The 22646-nt window shown below is 34.8% G+C and overlaps 1 protein-coding gene across 1 annotated transcript in view; it reads left to right on the top strand.

Moving 5' to 3' along the window:
- Positions 1–22646, top strand: part of Scn7a (sodium voltage-gated channel alpha subunit 7) — a 66201-nt gene that overhangs the window by 33321 nt on the left and 10234 nt on the right. The window contains exons 9-19 of the mRNA XM_038337285.1: positions 1179–1320; positions 4173–4379; positions 8965–9061; positions 10121–10359; positions 11765–11935; positions 12493–12849; positions 14537–14971; positions 17188–17293; positions 18558–18712; positions 19313–19486; positions 21351–21458. Coding sequence (XP_038193213.1) covers positions 1179–1320; positions 4173–4379; positions 8965–9061; positions 10121–10359; positions 11765–11935; positions 12493–12849; positions 14537–14971; positions 17188–17293; positions 18558–18712; positions 19313–19486; positions 21351–21458 — 2191 coding nt within the window. The remainder of the gene's footprint in view (positions 1–1178; positions 1321–4172; positions 4380–8964; positions 9062–10120; positions 10360–11764; positions 11936–12492; positions 12850–14536; positions 14972–17187; positions 17294–18557; positions 18713–19312; positions 19487–21350; positions 21459–22646) is intronic.

Raw genomic sequence — 22646 nt, forward strand, 5'->3', positions numbered from 1 at the left:
CTTCAAATATAATCCAGATGCTTTCTGAAGGCATCTGACTATGAATATTAAGCAAATAATGCTATATTTCAAGGCAAGAAATAAAAACCATATTGTGTTTCACCTCTAACTCCATAGTCATCAGCATGGTAAGGTACCCCTATTTAGTAGATGACTGTAACAACAAGCCTGCCTTTGCTCTGACTCTTAGGACTAGCAGGCCTCGGTGCACAAGTGTTTTTAAACCACTGATTGTTCCATTGTTTGTCTAAAGCACACAACATTACCAGCCCCAAAATAGTGTCGGGGAGAAACTACACAAGGCTATATAGAAGAAAATAGCATTTATTAAGCCAATACCGTAAGGAACCGCATCGCTCCAACCTTACAAAGATAAGTTGGAGAACTCCCTGAAAGGGAAGGGAATAAATATTTAATGTGCTCTTTTCTACAAGTTCTAACTCTGCTTTTCAATTATTAATGTGACAAATGTTTTCTCACCCTCAAATATGGGAACTGAGGGTCTTAGGTGAGATCACTTGAAAACTAGGTCCTCAAAGATTGTAGTTTATTTTTATCAGTGCTGCTTTCCAATATTTATACTCCCACTATATTTTCTTTATTTATACTTTCTATACTTATACTTTCACCCTCCCCCTTTCTCTTTTACTATTATGGTATTATTGCTTAGACTTAAGGACTCAAAATGCTAAATAAATAGTTTACCACTGAGTCACACTTTCATCATCTCCAGTTTGATTTTGAACAGCAGAATTATGAATAATAACACTGCATTACTTTCTTGAAATTGGTAAGTATTCGTGCCAGTCATTATAGATATGTGAACTATGCATATATTAGCCTTATTTAGCCATTCAATAATGTATAACCTTTAAAGTATATATGTGAATAATATATACATTTTTGTCAATTAAATCAATCTTTAAAACAACTTTTTGAAAGTCATCTTGAGAGTAGTTATAATTCCTGTTCAACACTTTTCATGTGTATCAACTTGAAATATAACTGATATTTAGTGTTTTATCTAAAAAGACAATTATTGACCTTTGTGCAGGGAATAGCTCTTTGCTCTTGGGCAGAGGGTAGATAGTATTTATCTATCTTGATAGTGAACTTGATAGTGATAGTTGCCTGATAGTGAACATTTCTCCCCCCTCCCCTTTTTTTGTCTTCTTTAGCCAGTGTCCAGAAGGCTACGTATGTGTAAAAGAGGGCACAAATCCTGACAATGGCTACACAAGTTTTGACAATTTTGGTTGGGCCTTACTTGCTTTGTTTCGATTGATGAACCAGGATTATCCTGAATTGCTTTATCAACAGGTAAAGACAGCTAATTTGAGATACTCTGCAGGTAACATAACTGCAGATGTTAAAGACACCCTTGAAAAATACAGCCCCAAATGTAAGTCTATTTGTTAAAAAGAAATCGTGACTACACACAGGGGGGGAGGTGTTTATGGGGGGATTCGTGTGAAGAAAACTTCAAGGGCAAAAACAAAGAACAGAGCTGCTAAATGTGAAACTCTCCATCAACTCCTGTACCCTCTCCGTGTTTAGCCTTTAATAGTTCATATCTACAATGCTGTCCCAAGATCAAGGCATAGATGCTGCTTTACAAGGGTTTCACTGTAGGAAGAGGGCCTGCTTGGTCATTCCGGCCACCCAGAACCGAAATAACCACAAAGAAACTGCATTAATTAAAACACCGCTTGCCCCATTAGCTCTAGCTTCTTATTTGCTATCTCTTACATCTTAATTTAACCCATCTCCATTAATCTGTGCATTGACACGAGGTCGTGGCCTACCAGCAAAGTTTCAGCACGTCTATCTCCAGCAGCGGCTCCATGGCGTCTCTTTGACTCCGCCCTTCTTTCTCCCAGCATCAGTCCAGTCCTCTCTGCCTAAGTTCTGCCCTATCAACAGGCCAATGCAGTTTCTGTATTCATTAATGGTAATCACAGTACACAGAGGGGACTCCCACATCATTTCACTTTGGACATCCCAGCCTTAGAATGGAGCCAAAGTGATAGAGCTCAATAGTAGCCACCTTAGATTTCAGAGTCTGATCTTGCCCCTTGCATTCTCATAATTTTCCTTCTGACAGCAGCCCCAGCACTACCAGCCAGACACGCCCAGTGGAAGCAGCCATCTGCTTTGCTGTGTGCCTCATACTGAGCTATGTTATTTGTCTGGTCAGACACAGTAAGCACAGTTGCAATGCACACCCTTTCATTCCAACATGAATTTGTTGAGAACATCTGTTGACTTACTTTTTAGATAAGAAAGTAAAAGTTGAATGGATTGAATAACGTCTCTAAATTTTCAAATGTACCCGCTGGAGCTCACTTTCTTGCCCCAAAGGCCATAATGGTGACTTGTTTGATAAATGTGATATATACAAAGAGCATTTCTAGCTGATAATTGTTGAATCCAAATGTTATTAGCCTATGATATGGGTACAAATTAAGTAATAATTTATTAAGTGAAAATTTCTAGTTTTATTCTATTTTATGCTTTCTACTTAAACAGTGCTCCAGTTGACATGACAGAAGTCTTATTGTTATAAACACAATATCCAAATTTGACTTCACAGCTACTTTTTGTATTGCAGTATCTCATCCCCACTACCTTGAATTAAATGATGTTGTTACTAAAGCAGTAAAGTTAATATCAAAAGACAATAGAACAAGGAGTTCTTACCACGAATTCTAAGTTTTTTTAATTTGGGAATATTCTTCTTTTAAAAACATGTTGTTTTGAGAGAGTTGTTTCACTGGGTCAACATAAACAACCTTGAAATAGGCTGCCAATGATAGACCAAAATCCACAGTTCATATATTATAAAACCTCCAGAGTCTACTAGGCCACACACATTATGGCAGAATTATACGTAGAGTGCTTGTGTGCGGTACAATAGAGAATGTATAGAGTCTCAGGTGAGATTCCAATTACCATCCCTATCTACAGTGTCGAGAGTCAGCAGGTCTGATAGTGAGGGTCTATTGCAGATAGTCACTCATGCTTTGGTAAAAAATGACAGTAGTTATGATTGAAGAATAGAATTCCATAACATGTATTACATACATGTGTTACTGGATAAGATAAATCTATGGTCCTTACTATTCATGACCTGTTGCAAATGCTAGACTGTTCACTCCTGGCACTTGAATGTATTAGTGTTACTAGTGTATTAACAGTTACTTACTTAAGTGGTAGAAATATCTAATCAAATCATAAATAATTGGTTCAATGTACCAACGGGTTATTAAAAATCACTTTTAAAGACTAGAATGTTCTAAATAAATAAGACATTGTTTCTAGAATGAATTTGGAACTTCTTATAATTCAAAATAATAAACCATCCTCCTTAGCCTTTAGAATATTTTCTTTAGATAATATCTTTATTTATTCAAATGTATGCTTAAGAAATCAAAAAATTGTCTCAGTTGTATTCATATACATTTAGTCATTGGACATAATTCTATTGTATATTTTACCTACATTTTCTGTTTGTTTTGATCTATCATATGTAATTATTATGAAATCAAAAATAATTATGTTAAGTTCAAAAATATAGAATTCACTATTCAAATATCCATAAATATTTCTTTTTGTAATTATGTCACATTAGTTTCATGTATTCTAATCAGTTTTCTATAAAAACTTCATCAGAGATGGTGCTCTGATTCGCTGAGAAACTCCTCTTCCCTCAGCCAGGAATTGCACATTGTGAATTTCCCATAAATTAATGATCAGAGAAAATGATTTTTGCAACACATTTTGAAATTTTCCTATACTTAAGGGCAGAAAACTTTTTCTGTATTGATATTTTTTAGCTTCTTTATTGCATGGGATCAACTTTTTTTCCCTTGGTGTGTTTACTCTGGTAATAAAGACATGAATCAAATACTTACCCTAAATTAAGGCATTCCTTATTTCATGTCCTAATTTGATAACATATATTTTATAGCATATGTATATGTTTAAAGTTGAAGCAATTTTTATTTCTTCAGGTAATACCTAAAGAAATAAATTAGGTTTTGATTTTTCTTGAATTCATGACTAAATTACTTTTATAACAAAAGTTAATCTTTCATCTTAAATTAGAAAAATATGGGAAAAAAAGGATTGATAATAGTTCTCTTTTCCTTCTGTGCCCCGCATCTCCACAGATCCTTTATGCTTCAGGAAAGGTCTACATGGTATTTTTTATTGTGATTAGTTTCTGGTTTGCCTTTTATATGGCAAGTTTGTTCTTGGGTACACTTGCTATGACCTATGAAAAGGAAAAGCAGAGAGTTTCCGAGAAACCCAGAGACATGGAACCCAATGTTCAGCAGACCACGAAAGAACACGAGGAAGGAAATGAAGCAGCTGAGGTACAAGTTTGTCATTTTAAGACTCATAATATTAGAAGGACTTCTCAAAGTCTTAGAGTATTCGGCCTTCTGACATGTGATCATATCTCTGTGTAGTATACTATCAGGGAAAAATTGTGGTTTTGTTGGGGCTGGAAAGATGGCTAATAAATAAGTTAAAAGCATGTACTGCTCTTGCCGATGTGAGTTTGATGCTCAGTATCCATATCAGTCAGTACAACGACTTGAAACTACAGGTCCTAGTGACTCTGACATTCTCTTTTGGACTCCACAGGCACAAGTATCAAAAATACACACAAACAACACACACATGAACAATCAAATGCCCATACTCTCACATATGAACTCACAAATACTTCATTAAAAAAAAATAAGTATTTCATAATGTGGTTTCACTAAGAAGTATTCACTTTTGCTTTCTTACATCACTATTTTTATGTACTTATTTTTTTCTTAATATGTGTCAAGAATGATCGATGTGTTTGAATGTATCATATGTGTGACTGTTGACCCAAATTTGCATTGCTAATATTGAGAAAGCCTTGGTATATTGCCTTCTTATAACTTGACTTCTCCTGGTAGAGATATAATTTATTAATACAAACTAGCTTCAGATAACACATCAGAATTAGATTTAAATGGTGTGCTCAATTTTAAATGATGACTTTCTCAATTTTTGCTAAAAAGTACTTAAGATAATGGTTAAAAAGTAAAGTGCCAAAGTTAGAAAAGCAAAAGAAGAAATTAACCTCTGGCCTGCTTAAGAAACAAGTGATATCATGATATATGAAATTATTTTTTCCATGGTTGATTAAATCCATGATATTAAAACTAGTAATATTTGACTATAAACTTAAATTCACTAGTCTCATAATTAAATAATTTCCCAGACCGCTAGCCTCCTACAAAAATTCAGTCTGTGTATCTGAAAGTATTAGCTGGAGTGATGTTAAGGAAATTGTATAAAATCATTTTTGAAAACGAATATACATTTATGAATAGGAATGAGGGGACTGGAGAATGAAACAAGTAGATGCTGGCATTGCAAGTGATCACACCTCTTCCTTTGAATATTTTTTAGGAAGAATGGAAATTCTTCAAAATTGAGACAGAAAACAAAAGTTGTGAATTCTTCTATAGAAAGAAAAATAGGTAGCAGAAAATAGAAGGCCAACAAATTGTCTTACACTAACTAGAAATTTTAGGAAGACTAGCTGAGAGCTTCATTATTACAAAAATCACTTTTGAGTTAAAAGCAGCTGAAGACTAGACCCTCCATACATGTAGTGATCAACACTGAACAGTCTCTGGGAAGTTACCCTAAATGGGACTTGAATAACAGGAAGTAGGAATGTACCCAGTGACTTCATAGACTCTTGTTTCCATAACATGCATGCGATCGAACAAGAAGCAATTATAGATCGTATGAACAAAACATGTACAAAAAAGGCTATTATCACTCATAAGTGACAGAAAATGACAAAAGCTTTCTGTCTCTCCAAGTCCCAAGACTTCAGATTGAACTCATAGGGTCTGAAGGAAATGTTGACTGTGTAATTTGTTTTAAAGTGGAATTTAAGAATCTCAAGAGCTTGCCACTACATCCCAATGTACCCAACAACTTAACAATACTTCTTTTATTCCTAGATGAAGTGTTCCATTAGCTATGATTATGAAATAGCTCTGATTATGAAAGAACATTGGTATTTCCCAGTTACCTTTTTTTACTTTGGTAAAATTTGTTTTTAAGAAAGCTTTTCTGGTTTTTATTAAAATCATCAAGTTATGAAGAATTTCTTTTCTTGAAAAATCCTTGAACATTTCCAATGTAGAGTTTGCTAGCAAATGAAAATAAAGTCCATTTTTATAAGATCTCCTTTCTTTTTCCTTTGTATTCATACATAATAACATGCCAGAAGAGAAGTATTCAATAACTAAATGACCTTTCAAAATGGGTCAAGTTTCAGTTCTAAAGATGGGGTTGCAAAGAGATGGCCTACACGAGACAGATTTTCATATTGTAGGAATTCTGAGAATTTTGTTGACTAAAACCACAGTGGTACAGCCAGATATACATGGCCTTAACTTTAGCGACACAGTAGATGCATGCTATTTACCAAATCTATAAGTCTTGAGAAACGTTGGCTTCTTCATCAATAAAATATGGATCATATGTATTACCTATTACAGAGGTGGTATAAAACCCAAATGAAACACACACATAACACTGTGTAAGGCTATGTGTTACATGCTATGAGGATAAATGTCGGGAAGGTCAATGTCAGTCTCATAGAGCATATAAAAGATTGTTTTGATTTATTATAATCAGCATTGCAAACTATGCCATGTTATCGCAAACTATCAATAACGCTTGATCTTTGCTTTTTGTTTTTCTGTTAACATAGAGTCTCACAGTGTACATGACACTGGCCTAGAACTCAATCATGTAGCTAGCCCAAGATGATCATAAAAATCATCCTCCTAGCCGGGCAGTGGTGGCACACGCCTTTAATCCCAGCACTCGGGAGGCAGAGGAAGGCGGATCTCTGAGTTTGAGGCCAGCCTGGTCTACAAGAGCTAGTTCCAGGACAGACTCTAGAAACTACAGGGAAACCCTGTCTCGAAAAACCAAAAAAAAAAAAAAAAAAAAAATCATCCTCCTTTCCAAGGCTCCATAGGCATAAACAACCCCACTCAGATGGAACACATGACATTTATAAGGGAAAAAATACCTCACATTTATAGGTAAACTAGTTCATAAGTATAGAATGCTAATTTTATGAAACATAGCTCTTAATGAAGAACACAAAGGTTTGAAATGTTATAATTTTGGAGGCCACTCAGAATGTCACATCCCCATCTAGAGGCAGAGGTAGAACTCAAGTTCCATTGTTTTGACCAGGTAGAAGTATGTTCCACTGATTGGCCTCAGAGAAGCTTTAATCCACCTTCCCATCTGGTATTTTAAAGATCTCAGGGGCATTTGTGAAGCTGGCCTTTCTATGGTTACTGGGGGAACTGGGATGTAGTCCAAAACCCTCTATGTTTGAGTCGTTCATCTTCAGTAACCTCTAATCTGCTGCCCCCTGCTAGCTAGCAGTATTATCTTTGCATGAAACTCTTGGCCTAATAGAAAAATCTATGAAACTGTCAGAAACCAAGAATTATCTCCAGGACAAAACGAAATTCTCTCTCTGTTTTTGAATTTTGTCTCCTAGAAATTGTATGAGTCATAACATCAGTTTTATATAACCTTGCAATTCAGGTGAAGTATTTCCTTAAATTATGTCTAGTTTGAGTAAACAACTAACCCGGCATCCTAAATTTTAGTTTACATTCTAGTCCAATTATGAAGTAAGGATTATGCTCTGTGGCTCTGCAGAGTCTCATTTGGATGAAGGTAGGCGTGTGATGTGGTTGCTCTTAACGTCCTCTGCCTCTACGCACTGGGAAACCTGGGGAGACATAACAGATACTGAAGTGAATGCAGTGATCTCTGCAATCTCTAGCTGCATCAGATGTACAATATCAGAATCTGTCAAAGAGCAGACTCTGCCAAGCAGGGTCTGCTATATCAGTAGACTTATGCAATAGGCATCCCCATGATGGCTTTAACAGTACTGTGTATGCACGTCGGCATACCATCCCAGAAGATTTCTTTGGTTCATCCTGCTCTCGTTATGACTGGGTAAAACTAAGGAATCCATACCAAAGCCTGGGATTTTAGAGTAGCTTCCTAATGCAAAAATTACTTTAAATTTGTTTCAAAGGTTGGCAAAACACAAGCAAGACCAGTGGTTCCATCCCAGGGACCCACATGGCAGAAAGAGAACTGACTCCAGAAAAATAATGTCTTCTGACTTTCACATGTGTGCTGTGTCATGTATGTACACACACACATGCATACACACACACACTCACACACAAATACACAATAAAGAAACCAAAAACACACAGAAGGTAACCATAGCAGAGGATATGTTGAAAACATTACTGAAGGTACATGAGACACTGGAAGAAATGATATCTTCGTGGAGTTAGACAAGTTCCACTCATTAACTTTCATATATACTCTATTCAAACAACCCTTCGAGTCCAGTCCACTACCTTGGGTTTGTTAAGAGTTATTTAATCATACTCCCAAATAGTATTAATTGTATTGAGAGAGTTGGCCAAGTTAGGAAATTAGTATATCCCTGAGCAAGAGGATTATAGTTTTAAGGAAATATTCTAATCACTTAGAATATTTGACAACTCGACATTCCATAATCATCCTGTAATCTTTATTAAATTATTTTTATCTATAAATACCACTGCTAGCCTTTACAACTCTGCCCTATTTATTGTTCGGCTCAGAGTAGAAAATTTGACCGGCTTCAAATTTTAGCATTTATTGTCCAACTAACTCTAAATGATTCTAATACAGCCAGTGCCATAGGAAATGAGTAGTGGTAGAAACGGAAGGCCCCTGGAGGCAGGAAGCTGTAGAAAGGTCAAATTCCCTATTCTCTTAGAGCCCCATTTTAAAGGTGTGTGTGTATGGGGGAGGAACTAATTACTACAAAACCTGCTGAACTTCTTTCAGATGAAAACGACAGAAATAGAAATGAAGAAAAGATCACCAACTTCTGTGAGCACAGCGTTGGATATCCTGGAAGAGACTACCGTTGGACGGAAAGAAGGTAAATTGAAAAACTACCTGAACTCTACTCAGTAATGAAGGAACTACTTGCAAAACTTGTTCTTACATCACTGCACAGTTTTTTTTTTTTTTAAATCTAGGTGGGAACAAGCAAAATACAAGTAATAACATGAGTCTGTTAGAATGAGCAATATAGAAACATTCAGAATAAGGTGTCTTCAACATTAGAAAGTGTCATTTAAAATGTACCAAGAAATAACCCCAAACATCATGTGGTACCAGTTGAAGTTGAGAGAAAAAGACACAGGTGTAAAGAGGTAGAGCTAAATTCCAGGTGTACAGTATTATTTTCAGTACTTAACATAATCATTTTGTAGCCACTTCCTGTTGCTGTTGCAATGGGTTAAGTCTGAAGATCTTCTGAAAGTCCATCCACACATTGCTAATCACAGCCACAGAAGCAGTTTGTCTTTTCAGTCAATTGCTTTCTGCATTTTTCCATGGTTCCCGGATATTCCTCACAAATAATACAATACCTAATGAGTGTGTTAACTGACTGCTTGTGTTCTGTTAGAAAGGCTTCTGGGAAACTTCCGATTGCTAGTACTTCTTTTGATCCCAATAGAAGTTATATCTGGACTTTGCAGAGGTCTTTGCCTTAATACCATGGTCTTCAAAGATTGCTTGTATAATCATGATGTCTCAGGGTACTTTAGATCTAACCACAATTTTTGTTTATATATCTAACCAATGGTTCTTTATCACCGATGACTTCGGAAGCTAATATAATGTAAAACATGTAAATCTAGAAATTGAAAATCATGTTATTCTCACCCATAATTTGTTTATTAGAAATTTATGCTTTCCTACTAATAAGTTGTTTGCTTCATTTACATTTACATTTTTAGCTCAATAATCATAAACAAAATAGGGGTCATGAATTATACTTTGTTATGTGTTAGTATAGACTATTTCTATTTGCTGATTCCACATACAAAATCAAGTTCTGTAGCGCCCTTTGCATGAAAATGTTTAATTTGCCGACTATCAAGAATCTAGCAATTTTTCAGATATTAGCTTTCCTTATCATTCTTTTCAGAACCAGAAACATCCAGGAAGAAATGCCCACTGTGTTGGCATAAGTTTACTAAAACCTGCTTCATCTGGGACTGCTGCCCTTGTTGGCTAAAGCTGAGCGGGTTTGCTGATGGGATTATAGCACACCCATTTGCTGATCTTTTCCTTGTCATATGTATCATTTTAAACATATGTTTGCTGGCCATTGCACATTTTCCAATGAGCGAGGAAATCATGTCTCTCCTTAGCATTGGAAACTTGGTAAGACCTCATCACACAATGTTTTGATTCTTTTCTGTTTTTCTAACTGTAGATTGTATTGCTTTGAATTAGATGCTGTGTTCATACTATGTTCATCCAGTCCCTACATTGTAAATATTGTTTTCATCAGAATTTTTATGATTAGAGTTCAGAATTCTATTATTTAAATTTGGAATCCTGGCCTGCCCCCGGCAATGAAATTCAATGGGTTTCATTATTTTATTGTTTCTTTATTCCCAAGCATACATTCTAGGTATCGCTATCCTATAACGAACATAGAGCAGGGTGTGTGATCACAGCAGTACAAGGCCCCATTTGTTCCAAAGCCTCTCTTCATCTTACACTGGAATTTATCATTTTAACAACACATTTTGATATTCACGTATGGCTTTTCACATAACAATACAAAAAGATAAAATAGATTTCTATGGATTTATGAACATGTTAACACTCAAGCACATGTATATTGCCTAAATTTCTAAACTCCTTTTGTTATTTAGTTGCTAAGTACTAAATACAAAACAAAACGACAGGCCATTTCCAACTAAATATTTTGTTGATATTAAAACAATTACAGGATTCAGGCGAGCTGGCTCAGTAATTATGAGTGCAAACTACTCTTTTAGAGGACCCGAGTTCACTTCCTAGAGTTCCTAGTATCCCCATCAGGCAGCTCATGACTGCCTGTAATCCCAGCAAGAATCTGCCTGTTCTGGTCTCTGCACGCACGCACGTGCTTGCACACACGCGCGCGCGCGCACACACACACACACACACACACACACACACATTTTTTAAAAAAATTAATGAAATTGTTAAAATAATAGCTTAGTAAGTACATCTAATTTAACCTTTAAAAGATCATTTCCATAAATTTATTCTGGAGTTTTTCTATATCATGTATGTACTGTTTTGGACTATACTATAATTACAGCATTTCCCTTTTCCCTTTTCCCTTTTCCCTTTTCCCCTTCAAATTCTCCCAAATGACCCTTCTCACCCTCCACCAATTTTACAGCCTCTTCCTTTTCCAGCAATCGTTATTGCATGCATCTATGCACATGCATGCATATGTACTTCTTATAGTCTTTCATGCGTTGAATGGTTGTCTTAATATATACACTATATCTCCGAAGGAACCATTTAAAATAGAGCCACTTTTATTCAAATACTCTGTTTTATTCAGAACAGCATTTGTTAAATAACCTTGTTCAATAAACTAGGTCCTGAAAACCAAATAAAATGTATTAATTTATCATACTACAGACCTTGAAACCAACTAGGATCTGAGAAGAGCTGTGCAGCAGGCAAGAGTATAGAGCTCACTCCACTTCACAGTTCTGTATGCGCGTGTCAGGTGCAGCTGTGGGGAAGCCTTCTTACCTTCTGTTTGGTCTCCTTTTAGGTTTTTATTGGAATCTATACAATAGAAATGATTTTGAAGATAATTGCTATGCATCCATATGGGTATTTCCAAGTAACCTGGAACATTTTTGACAGTATCATTGTCCTTTTTGGATTAACAGAAATCTTCCTAGCAAGTATTGAAGAGCTAACTGTTTTTATTTTATACCCGGTAAGTAGAATTTAAGAACTAATTTTTATTTCATCGTAGTCTATCTTATTTTCTTGAACGTAAAATGACAACAGTTGAAACATTCTAAAAGGGAAATATTAGGATCCTTTGTGAAAGTCATTCCATCATAAAATTAGTCTTTAATGCTTTCTGTGTATCTAACTGTGAGATAAATCTAATATATTATGAAAATCCAATATGTTATATATAAAAAATGAACAGTGTATATTTATTTGCCCTACCAGAAATTAAAATTCAAGCCTGTCCCAATAAGTGTGCAATACTGAGTGTCCCAATAAAGTGTGCAATACTGGGTGGGATTTTACAAGTAGGTTAAAAACATGTGCATAGAATTAGGGCATGAAATTATAAAGTGTGTAAGATGAATTATGAGTGTCAAATAGTCACTTGATTTTATTATTAATGAAACTGGTATTAATTGAAATGATATATATATATGACTATATAATTCTGATGAAACATGTTAGTATGCAAGTATTTATTATAATCAACACTGATCTTTGTTGCTGTTTTTTTATTTTACATTTGTTTATTAGTTGATATTTATTAAATTGGGGAAATATGGTCCACCATTTGAGAATTTGGTACGTATCCTTGGTAACACATTGATGGCCCTGAAAGACTTGGTCCTGTTGCTGTTCTTATTCATTTACTTCTCTGCTGTGTTCGGCATGAACCTGTTTGGTCAAAGTTACAAAGATTGTGTCTGCCAAATAGACGAAGACTGTCTACTCCCCCGTTGGCACATGACTGACTTCATCCATGCTTACATGAACGTGTTCCGAATTCTCTGTGGAGAGTGGATAGAGACGCTATGGGACTGTATGGAGATTGCAGGCCTGTCTTGGTGTATTCCTTTCTACATGATGGTCATTTTAATTGGAAATTTATTGGTAAGTATTTCATGCCTTTATATTTTTTCTTAAAAAAACACTTGGTATAGTGTATGTATTTGTATGTGAAGGATTGATGGGATCCAGGGATTTATAGCTTGCTTGTCTAACAGAGTATGTAGTTGGTGATTATCAATTGAAATACTATTGACCCAATATGACATATGCAGTAGCTGAGAAATACAAACTGCAATTGAAGTTTTATCCAAAAGAATGTATGTTATTAGCAGTTTTATATTTATGTTTTAATAGTATTAAAATAGATGTAGTTTAATAAAATTCACTAGTATATCCTTTATAAATGCATGTGTGAGTGATTTCCATCATTTTTCTATTGACTTGCACTAGTTCATAATCTTGTTGGTCAAAAGTAGCTTTGACGTCATGTGGAAAAGGGTTAGATCTGCAGTCTCCAATTCCACGCAGGCATATGGAACTATAATTCATTTGTAACTCTATTCCCAAAGATTTGTTTGCTTGTTTAGGTTTTCAAGAGCGCTTAAATCTAACACTGGCTGTCTGTCAAATCTACCTGCATATTGGCATTACCTGGGGAATTGTTAATGGTGTACTCGTGCCTCGAATCCACGTTCAGAGATTCTGAGGTTATTGATAAGTAGTTTCGTCCTGATCATCAGAATGACCTTTTTATCACAGCAATTATTGTAAAACAATGGGTAAACAAGTTGTATTCTATAAGGGAGAAAGCTTTACTTTTCAATGTCCTTATCGTTGAACTGCTGCCAAATAAATTGAATAAGGAATCTTTACGGCTTCCAAGAAAATGATATGGCATGAAATTTTTCAAAGTATTTTTTGCAGAATGAAAGTGGACTTAGTGGACTTGAATTACTTGTCATATATGTCATGAAAATCAATTATGCTTCCCAAAAGAATTGGAAAAAAGCGGAAAAACAATAATCTAAAAGTTTTATATACATGTAACAATTGAAAGCAGAATTAAAATATTGTTCTCTGCAAATTAAATAGGGCTTGATTATATTTCTCAGTGACCGTAAAGTCAAAACACATGATATTGTTGCCTTGATAATTAATATACAATGATTTTTGAGTTACTTTCTATAACTTGAGTGTATCAATTTACTATGAGACAATAATTTACATAATAACTATGTTTCTGTGGTTTAAAAAGTGTTAGATATGGAACTCAGTACCAAGGCTAACACCCTGGAGTCTGCCCGTTGTTTTGCAGGGTCTTTGTGCATTTTCCTGATACTGGGCTGTAACACTTGTGACACTAGGTATTTCTAAGATAGTGTCTGCTCTCTAACTTTGAAAAAACCTGGCTCTAGGATGAAACAAGCTTTGGCATAAGACAAACTAGAGTGGCCTTTGGATCTGAAATCTATAAGCCTTATCTTTTCCACTCGAAAAAAAGGAAACAAATCAAATCACATAGATGGTGCTGTGAACTTAAAATTAGTTCTGTTTGGTGGAGTGGCAAAATGTCTGCTAGCAGTCACAAGGCATCATATTCAATCTCTCTCACCAAAACAACTTCAACGATGCCAACCCACACATAGCGAGCTAGCACCACACCTGACACTGAGCCCTGTGATGTGTTTATGTTTTCATATCTCAGATCGGGATTATTAGAGGCCTGTTTTTATTGTATTAAAGGAAACAATCAAAATATAGTAAGTATAATTTTCCTTTTTTTTAAAAGGTACTTTACCTCTTTGTGGCATTGGTGTACTCATTCAGTTCCTATGAAGTTACAACAGCAGAGGTAAACAAAGAAGCCAAAAACTTTCAGCTTGCCATGGCCAGGATAAAAAAAGGAATAAATTGTGTGCTTCTTAAAATATTGTGCACAAAAAGAACAGTTCCTACTGAAGCAAAAGACCAGTTATGTGATACAAGTGTTAAAGATATTTCTGGCCACACTCTTTCTGAACTGAGCGATACCCAAACGTTCCTGAGATATGAGGAAAAGAACAGTAGCACAGAGAAAACCCCAGCAACTGAATCTGAAAGTCAGTCACTGATTGCCAGTCCCAGTGTCTCAGAAACTGTGCCAATTGCTTCAGGAGAATCTGATATGGAAAATCTGAATAACAAGGAGACTCGAAGCAAGTCTGGGAATGGAGACAGTAAAGAGGTAAGCAGTTCTTTTATATTCATTATTCAGTATGGGTTTGTGATTCTGTTTAAGAATTAAATCCATATTGACATTACAGAGTAAGATTGTACATTTGACACCAACTCCACTGTCCCTAACTACTGTCTTTCATGGTTTTGACCAAACTACTTAAATGTCCAAGTTGTTGTTTCCTCATTGGAAAACGAGAATAAATTTCGTTTGGAAGTAAGAAGCAAGAAAAATACCATAGTAGTGGAGAGAATTTGCCAAGTATTTAGTTATCATGTTGGAGATATTACATGCTATAACTGTGAAATTCTATAAACTAAAAACAAGACAATCTGTGGTGATGAAAAACCCCTTTAAGGTACCTAAGTTTGAGAAACCGATGTGTGTGATTGGCAGATTTAAATTCCTTATGCATTATCATTTTAAAAATATGAGAATAGCTATCCAATGGGTGATGGAAATTCCTATTCATCACACATCTACACATCTCTGTCTTATCTGAAGACTTGGCTTTCATGTATCTCTAGATAAAATCATTATTTACCATACTAGTTCTAACTAGTGGATCCTTGGAAACTCTTAATAATATCATTAGATTGTCTAGAGCACAAAATATAGAGTAAAACAGTTATGTAAAATAACTGTAAATATTTGGATTCCAGAAACTGTCAATATAGTGTATAATTATTTGTGCCTTTACTTGGTTAAATGACTTCTCAAAGATTTATTCCAGGATGTATATGTTTAGCTATGTATTTAGTCAGGTACTTTATTATGTAGTCCAATAATATTAGTATACATTCATCTAAAAATACAACAAATGAATTATGTAAAACGCATTAATTAAAAAGGTTTAATATTTTTATTTTTCAATCTATCCTTCCATTAAAATATTTAGTTGTGTACAAATTATAAACTACGTATAAGACTATAACACTTATAATATAGTTCTTTGCCAATTTTTCATTATATTTAATAATCTAAAAAGTAAATTGTTACTATAACTTATATTTTGTTCTATTTGTTATATAATAAAGTAAAGCTGCTGAAATATCATATTTATAGACTGTGTATACATATTGAAATATTAAAAAATATCTGGTTTATTATTTCAGCAACTGAGTCTGTGCACATTAATTTTCCATTGCTTAGTGCCTTTAACCAAACAAATGTATTGGTATAGTTTTTTATTTCACCAAACTAAATAAAATTTAAAAGGAAAGGTTTCAGTAATATATATATATATATATATATATACATATACATATATGTATATATATATGTGTGTGTGTGTGTGTGTGTAATATTTCCTGCACACTTTGTAACTTTACTCAAGCAACACTTTTTGCTGAGATGACAACTGGCCATGTAAAGACTAAAGCAAAGAAAGCTTCCCATTATACTGATTGCACATGATCAAAAGGAGTGACTAAACATTGTTAAGGTCCTTTTCCAATCTCTACCTAAATAAGCCTACATCAATAAAGTTATTTTTATATACTCATGTTTGATTTGTGTTAATTAGGAAATATTGTTTGATGCTACTCACAGGATCCTATCAAGGTTAAAGGATGATATGTCCATATTAAAATAAGGTAAACTGAAGCATTTGTCAGATGAATAAAGCAAATGTCACCTTGACCCAGCAGCCTTGTGCTTCATTCAGTCAAGGGCAAGGAGAAGGAAGAACCCTCTCTTTCCCCAGGATCTTCCTCCAGGGCTTGTCCATTTGCCCCATTCTGTCCTGGGCACTGATCACTGTGTGTTTTTCTCATTTCCCATCATGATAAGCTCACATCCAAAGTTGGTGAACACAGACTCTTCAGAATGGATTTAACATTATATTGAAAAGCATTCTTGTCTGCTTAACATTAGCATATAATGACTTATTGTGATGCTGTCTATCTAATTAAAACTTCATCTAGGTAGCCCAAGTGAAAACCTTAAAATTCAAACTCCCTTATTTTTTTAAACTATGATTAAAGTTCTTTTTAGCTAATCTTTGATTTTATCTAATGTTATTCACTCAGTATTTCAAACCAATTTAAAAAACAAATCCTTATTTACAAAATGAGTTTCAGTATCAGCTCCCAAATTAACTTGATGTTTTTTAACTTTGATAATATTACTGTATATGATATTTACTTTTGAAAATGAAATAAACCTACAATTATCAGTTTAAACTTTGGCTGTAACTATTTTGGGGGGGGGCTATATTTTTCTAGAAAATAAAGCAATCTAGTTCATCTGAATGCAGCACTGTTGATATTGCAATCTCTGAAGAAGAAGAAATGGTCTATCAACACGAAAAGCCAAAGATTCACAAAAATGGCAAGTAGAAGCTTCTTTGGTATTTTTTTTTTCAAAATTAGACTAAATTTCTCTGAATCTAAATACTTACTTTTAGCCTTAATTATAGAAGGGTTGTATTCATGTTGAAACGTGTAGTCATTCACCGACCCATAACTTAATAGATCAAGAAGTATAAAGGAAAAATCCATCTTTGGGAAAAGAGAGTCTGTTTGGTATCGTCTAATATGACAGCTGTCTCTGTCATCAAGTTTGATTTCACCTCCCTCTTTACTGTCTGTTTTCTCTTCCTCTCACTGCTCCTTAATCTAAACAATGACACACTTCATAATCTGGTTTAAAAGGTTAGTGTGTGTGCTTGCCCATGCAAACACTGAATAATGTCATCAGTATCACCATTATCCTAGCTCACCGATTCTGCCTGTAGTGACTGTCATAGATAATAGAGAAAGGAACTCTGAGCACTTGTCTATTACTAGAATAATATTGTAGTATTCCTGCTATACATAGTATTAAGAATATATCTAATGTTCATATTTAATTTCATACTATAGTTGTGCAACTGAGTACATTATTCTTATATATGTATATATATATATCCCATTTTTAGAAAGATACATAATTTGACAATAAAAAAACTACTAAAATGATTTTTTAACTTTACATTCCACTCACATTCATATACTCAACACCTCCAGTAACCATCCCCTTGTCAAGCTACAGCTTCGTTTGTTCTCGCTCTTTCTGGCAAAAAGGCAGGCTAGCTGCAGCTGCATATACTCAACCCATGAAGTACTTGGCATTCTTGACTGTCTCTTTAAATTGTCTCACTCAACTTTCCTATTTCCACCATGCCTAAGAATCAGTTTCAGAGAAATTTAGTTCACTTAATATGATATGTGTTAATATAAGTAAATGTCTTAAAGGTTGACACTGAGTGTTCAAAGTGTGATTCACAAGTTACCACATGTATGTGTAATTTTAGGGTAGCATGGAGGAAGTGCTTTGATCTGTGTTAGTTCTCTTCTGTGTAGGGTTGAAGGAGGTTCTGCTATATCTACCTGCTGGGTTATTTCCTCCTCCTCCAAACCCACAAGTTCAGTTCTTTCTTTGCTCTTCACTGGTCACAGGCCACTGAGCAGCAGTAAAAAGTCTATTGTGTGTAAATCACACCCCATCTCTATCTGATTCAGTCAACAAGTCGTTGATAAGGCATCAAAAGGTTGAGACATTTGCTCTGTGTGAGTTTCTATATATTTACTTCTACCAGTTTCCTTCTTGGCAGGTTATGAACGAAAATCTTCACCAGGTCATGTCAGTAGGGAATCTCGGAATGGAAATATTTGGAAGAACATAAGGAAAACTTGCTGCAAGATAGTGGAAAACAGCTGGTTCACGTGTTTCATTGGCACGGTCACTCTGCTCAGTACAGGCACTCTGGTGAGCACTCTGCCTCAGTAGACGTCTTGTGAAAATAACCTATAAGATTATCATTTCAAGATCATCACTATGCCGGATGGCTTTGTCCAGAACACTTCATATAGCTCCAGATTTAATGTTCTGCAATTTGTTATCACTAGAAAATATCCTACATTTTATTAAACAATGAGTACAAATGATTCAATATTAAATTTAATAACAATACTATTTTATAATATGGAATTTTGTATCACTGGTCTACCTATGGTAAATGTTATATTTATAATATGTACAAACATTGATATTAAATTTAAGTATCAAAATTAAACAATGATTTCAAAATTACATATTGTAATGGGAAAAGGAAGTAGAAATCGATAAACTAGATTTAATGTATTATATATTATTTTTGATTTTTATTGATTTTATTGAGCTATACATTTTTCTCTGCTCCCCTCTCTTCCTCTGTCCTCCCCTTTCAACCCTCTCCCAATGTCCCCATGCTCCCAATTTACTAATGCCTTTAGTTTATGCCTCAATGCACTTGAAGTTGAATTTAATTCTTAATAATCAGAGTTCCTAGAATTGTTGCATATTAACATTTAAAAATTTTAATTACAGGCTCTTGAAGATATATATATTGATCAGCGAAAAACCATTAAGATCTTACTGGAATATGCAGACATGATCTTTGCTTACATCTTCATTCTGGAGATGCTTCTCAAGTGGGTGGCTTATGGCTGTAAAGCCTATTTCTCTAACACCTGGTACAAGCTGGACTTCATGGTCGTCCTCGTATGTATTTTTTAAGAACTGTTTTCTTTTCATTCTCATTGTTTCACCTGCTTGTTCCACCCTTCTCCCCCCACACAGCCTCAACATCAGCATCTCACTTTCTATAATTTCCCCATCTGTAATATTTAATGCCTATTCATATCCTGTCACTGCACACAACCTGAAATATTCAACAATACAATTCTAGATCATTTTAATAATTCACCTGCCAAATTACTGGCGAGAATAATTTTATTGAACAGTATATTGGAAATATCACTAAAAAAACCTTTAAATTCTACTGAATTGGCTGTTAAATACGATATCCACACTTTGACTTTTGCGTCGTCATCATCCTCCTTCAAGGTGTTGGGGTTTCTCGTGCAGGTTCTTTGCTGACATTCTTGCTCTGGTCAAGGTGTAGCTTCTGTTGTTTTCTGCACAGAAATCAAAGTGAAAGTGCAAGGTGGATGTCACTCAATGCACTTGTTTGTGGGACCCTCTAACAGTCTATCCTCCTCAGAGCAAATATTCTTCTAGACCCTACGTGTGATGAGCTCACCTGCTACTCTACTTCCCGTCCACCCTATTATTCTCCACCCCTGACATCTCATCTACCGGCACTGCCTTTTGAAACGCTTCAGATTAGCCAGTGTGACTTCTGTCCTATTGCCGGTAATCATCCACAATCTGGGATTTTGGTAGCATTTTTGTTACAGCTAAAATGAAACCTTTGAAGTCCCATCATCCTTTGCTACCTAATTAAAACTACAACCACCCCAGTATTTTCTTTGTCATTTTTTTTTCATCTCAATAAAACTTCGGAGTATTATATAGTTTATTTGCTTCTTTGTTTTTTGGTTTTTGTTCTTGTTTCTATTTTCAGTTTGTCTTCTTACACTAAAAAATAAGTGCTGTTAGGGCAGAATTTTTCTGAATATTATTTTCCCTCCTTTATTCCAATGTCTTCTAGGCATTCCATAGAGCTAATAACATTTACTCAATGACTAGATTACTGTCTATACTATGAACAACTATGGAGGATTTTCTACTTATAATTAATGATTTGTAGTACGCAACCTGTGTCATCGAAGTCAGTTCTTACCATTAGCCTTATACTCCATAAAACAACAGTAAAAGACACTGCACATCTGCACACTGCACATCTGCACACTGCACATCTGCACACTGCACATCTGCACACTGCACATCAATGCTCCCTGTACGCTTATGTACATATGTGTTTCGAACCATCTTTATAGTACAGAATTAAGAACAAAAATATATTATTTCTCTATATTGTATTGAAAATATAAGAAGTATACAGATATAATAAAAGTTTGATTATATCTATACCGATCTTGTTTAATTCTAAGTCCCATATATTAAGTCCTGATGATTTTCTGAATATAAATTTACAAATCATGTAACTTCATAACTATAATTTTATAATTATGCTTTTGTTTAATTAAATTATATCTTTCTTCATATCTGGTTTCTGAATTCTTATTTTATATGTTGCCTTAACCATAATAATTCAGAGGTGAATATGTAAGTATATTCTATATTTTTTAATGAATATATTTTCATTGTCATATTGAAGATGATCTTATTTTAAACTGAAAGCAATATAAATATTAATCTTGATTATATTGAATATCAAATTTATAAATTTTTATATAGGCAATGGCATTCATTTCTGGAAATGATTACTGTCAAATTGTTTTTAAAAAGATTTTAATGAAAATGATATTCTTACAGTTTGTATTATTAAGATATTATGAAATGTATATTTAAGTGTTTTAAAGGTTGGATGGTAGGTTTTGATGTGTCTTTTATTATAAGCACAAAGTTCATGATCACACTCTTTTTTAACGTTTTTCAGGTGTTTTGTCTTAGCTTAATAGGCAAAACTCGAGAAGATCTGAAACCACTCACTTCCATCAAATTCCTTCGAGCACTCAGAGTTCTCTCTCAGTTTGAAAGGATGAAGGTATGACAGAAGGTTTAAAACTGGGCCGGGAGTTTTCATTTGGGACCACTACATTTCCACGAATTTATAGACATTATTATTGCTTTTAACGGTTCTTTTAAAACAGAAAAATAACATATCACATTTCATGCAAATAGAGAAGCTCTAGCTCTGTTAGTGACTCTTTTAAAGACTTTAGTAGTTGATAATAAGATACAAAATTAACAGTATAAATAAAGATAAGTTAAAAGTTGACAGGTTAAATACAGTTTCAGAAACAATGTATTTCTAACCTATATATATATATATATATATATATATATATATATATATATATCCCGTGTGTGTGTGTGTGTGTGTGTGTATGTGTGTGTGTGGTGTGTGCTTGTAACTACCAGGAAATAAAACTTCAGTCAGTTCATTAACTGTTTAATATTTCAATGAATTCTTTATTAATTTTATGCATGTTTTGATCACATTCACCCACAACTCTTTCTTTGAACTTCTCCTAGATCCACCCCTATCTCCTTACATCTCCTACCCATATCGTGTCTTCTTCCTGTGTTTTATTTAATAACTCATTGACTCTAATTTGTGTATACTTCTGGGTGTGAGAAATCCACGGGAGTATTGCTGACCCACCAAGAGCCACACCTTAAAAGAAAACTGACCCTCATTCACCGGAAGACATCACTATCCACAGCTCTCCATTCAGTAACGGGCTCAGGAACCCCTTGATCCTTTTTCCACTCCCTCTTAGAATGTTGACTTGTTTACTCTGTGGTGGCAACAGTGGCTGCTATCAGTTCCTGAGTGCAGGTGTCCTATCATGTCTTAAAATCAGTTTCACCCTGGTCTTTCCTGACCAGCGGATCTTAGAGCCCCTCTGCCCCTTTTCTGCCCTGGTTCCTGAGCCTTGGTTCCTGAGCCTTGGGGAGGAAGAATGGTTTGAATGTTCCGTTCATGGCTGAACATGCCACAGTCACTTAGCCACTCTCCTCACATTCTCCTGTTGTGTGTGCATTAACTGTTATCCGAGGCATGGAGAGACTTCTTCGGCCATGTCTATGAATTGGACTAATCTACAGCAAGAGAAATACAAATTTTTAAGATAGTTTGATACAGTGTTCGTTTAACAAAATAATAGTAGCAGATTTACATCTAGGACCTGGTCAGGCAGCTTTGCAGCACTAACCATGTTTCCTCCTG

Source organism: Arvicola amphibius, chromosome 7 (genome assembly GCF_903992535.2).
Source record: "Arvicola amphibius chromosome 7, mArvAmp1.2, whole genome shotgun sequence".
NCBI lineage: Eukaryota > Metazoa > Chordata > Mammalia > Rodentia > Cricetidae > Arvicola > Arvicola amphibius.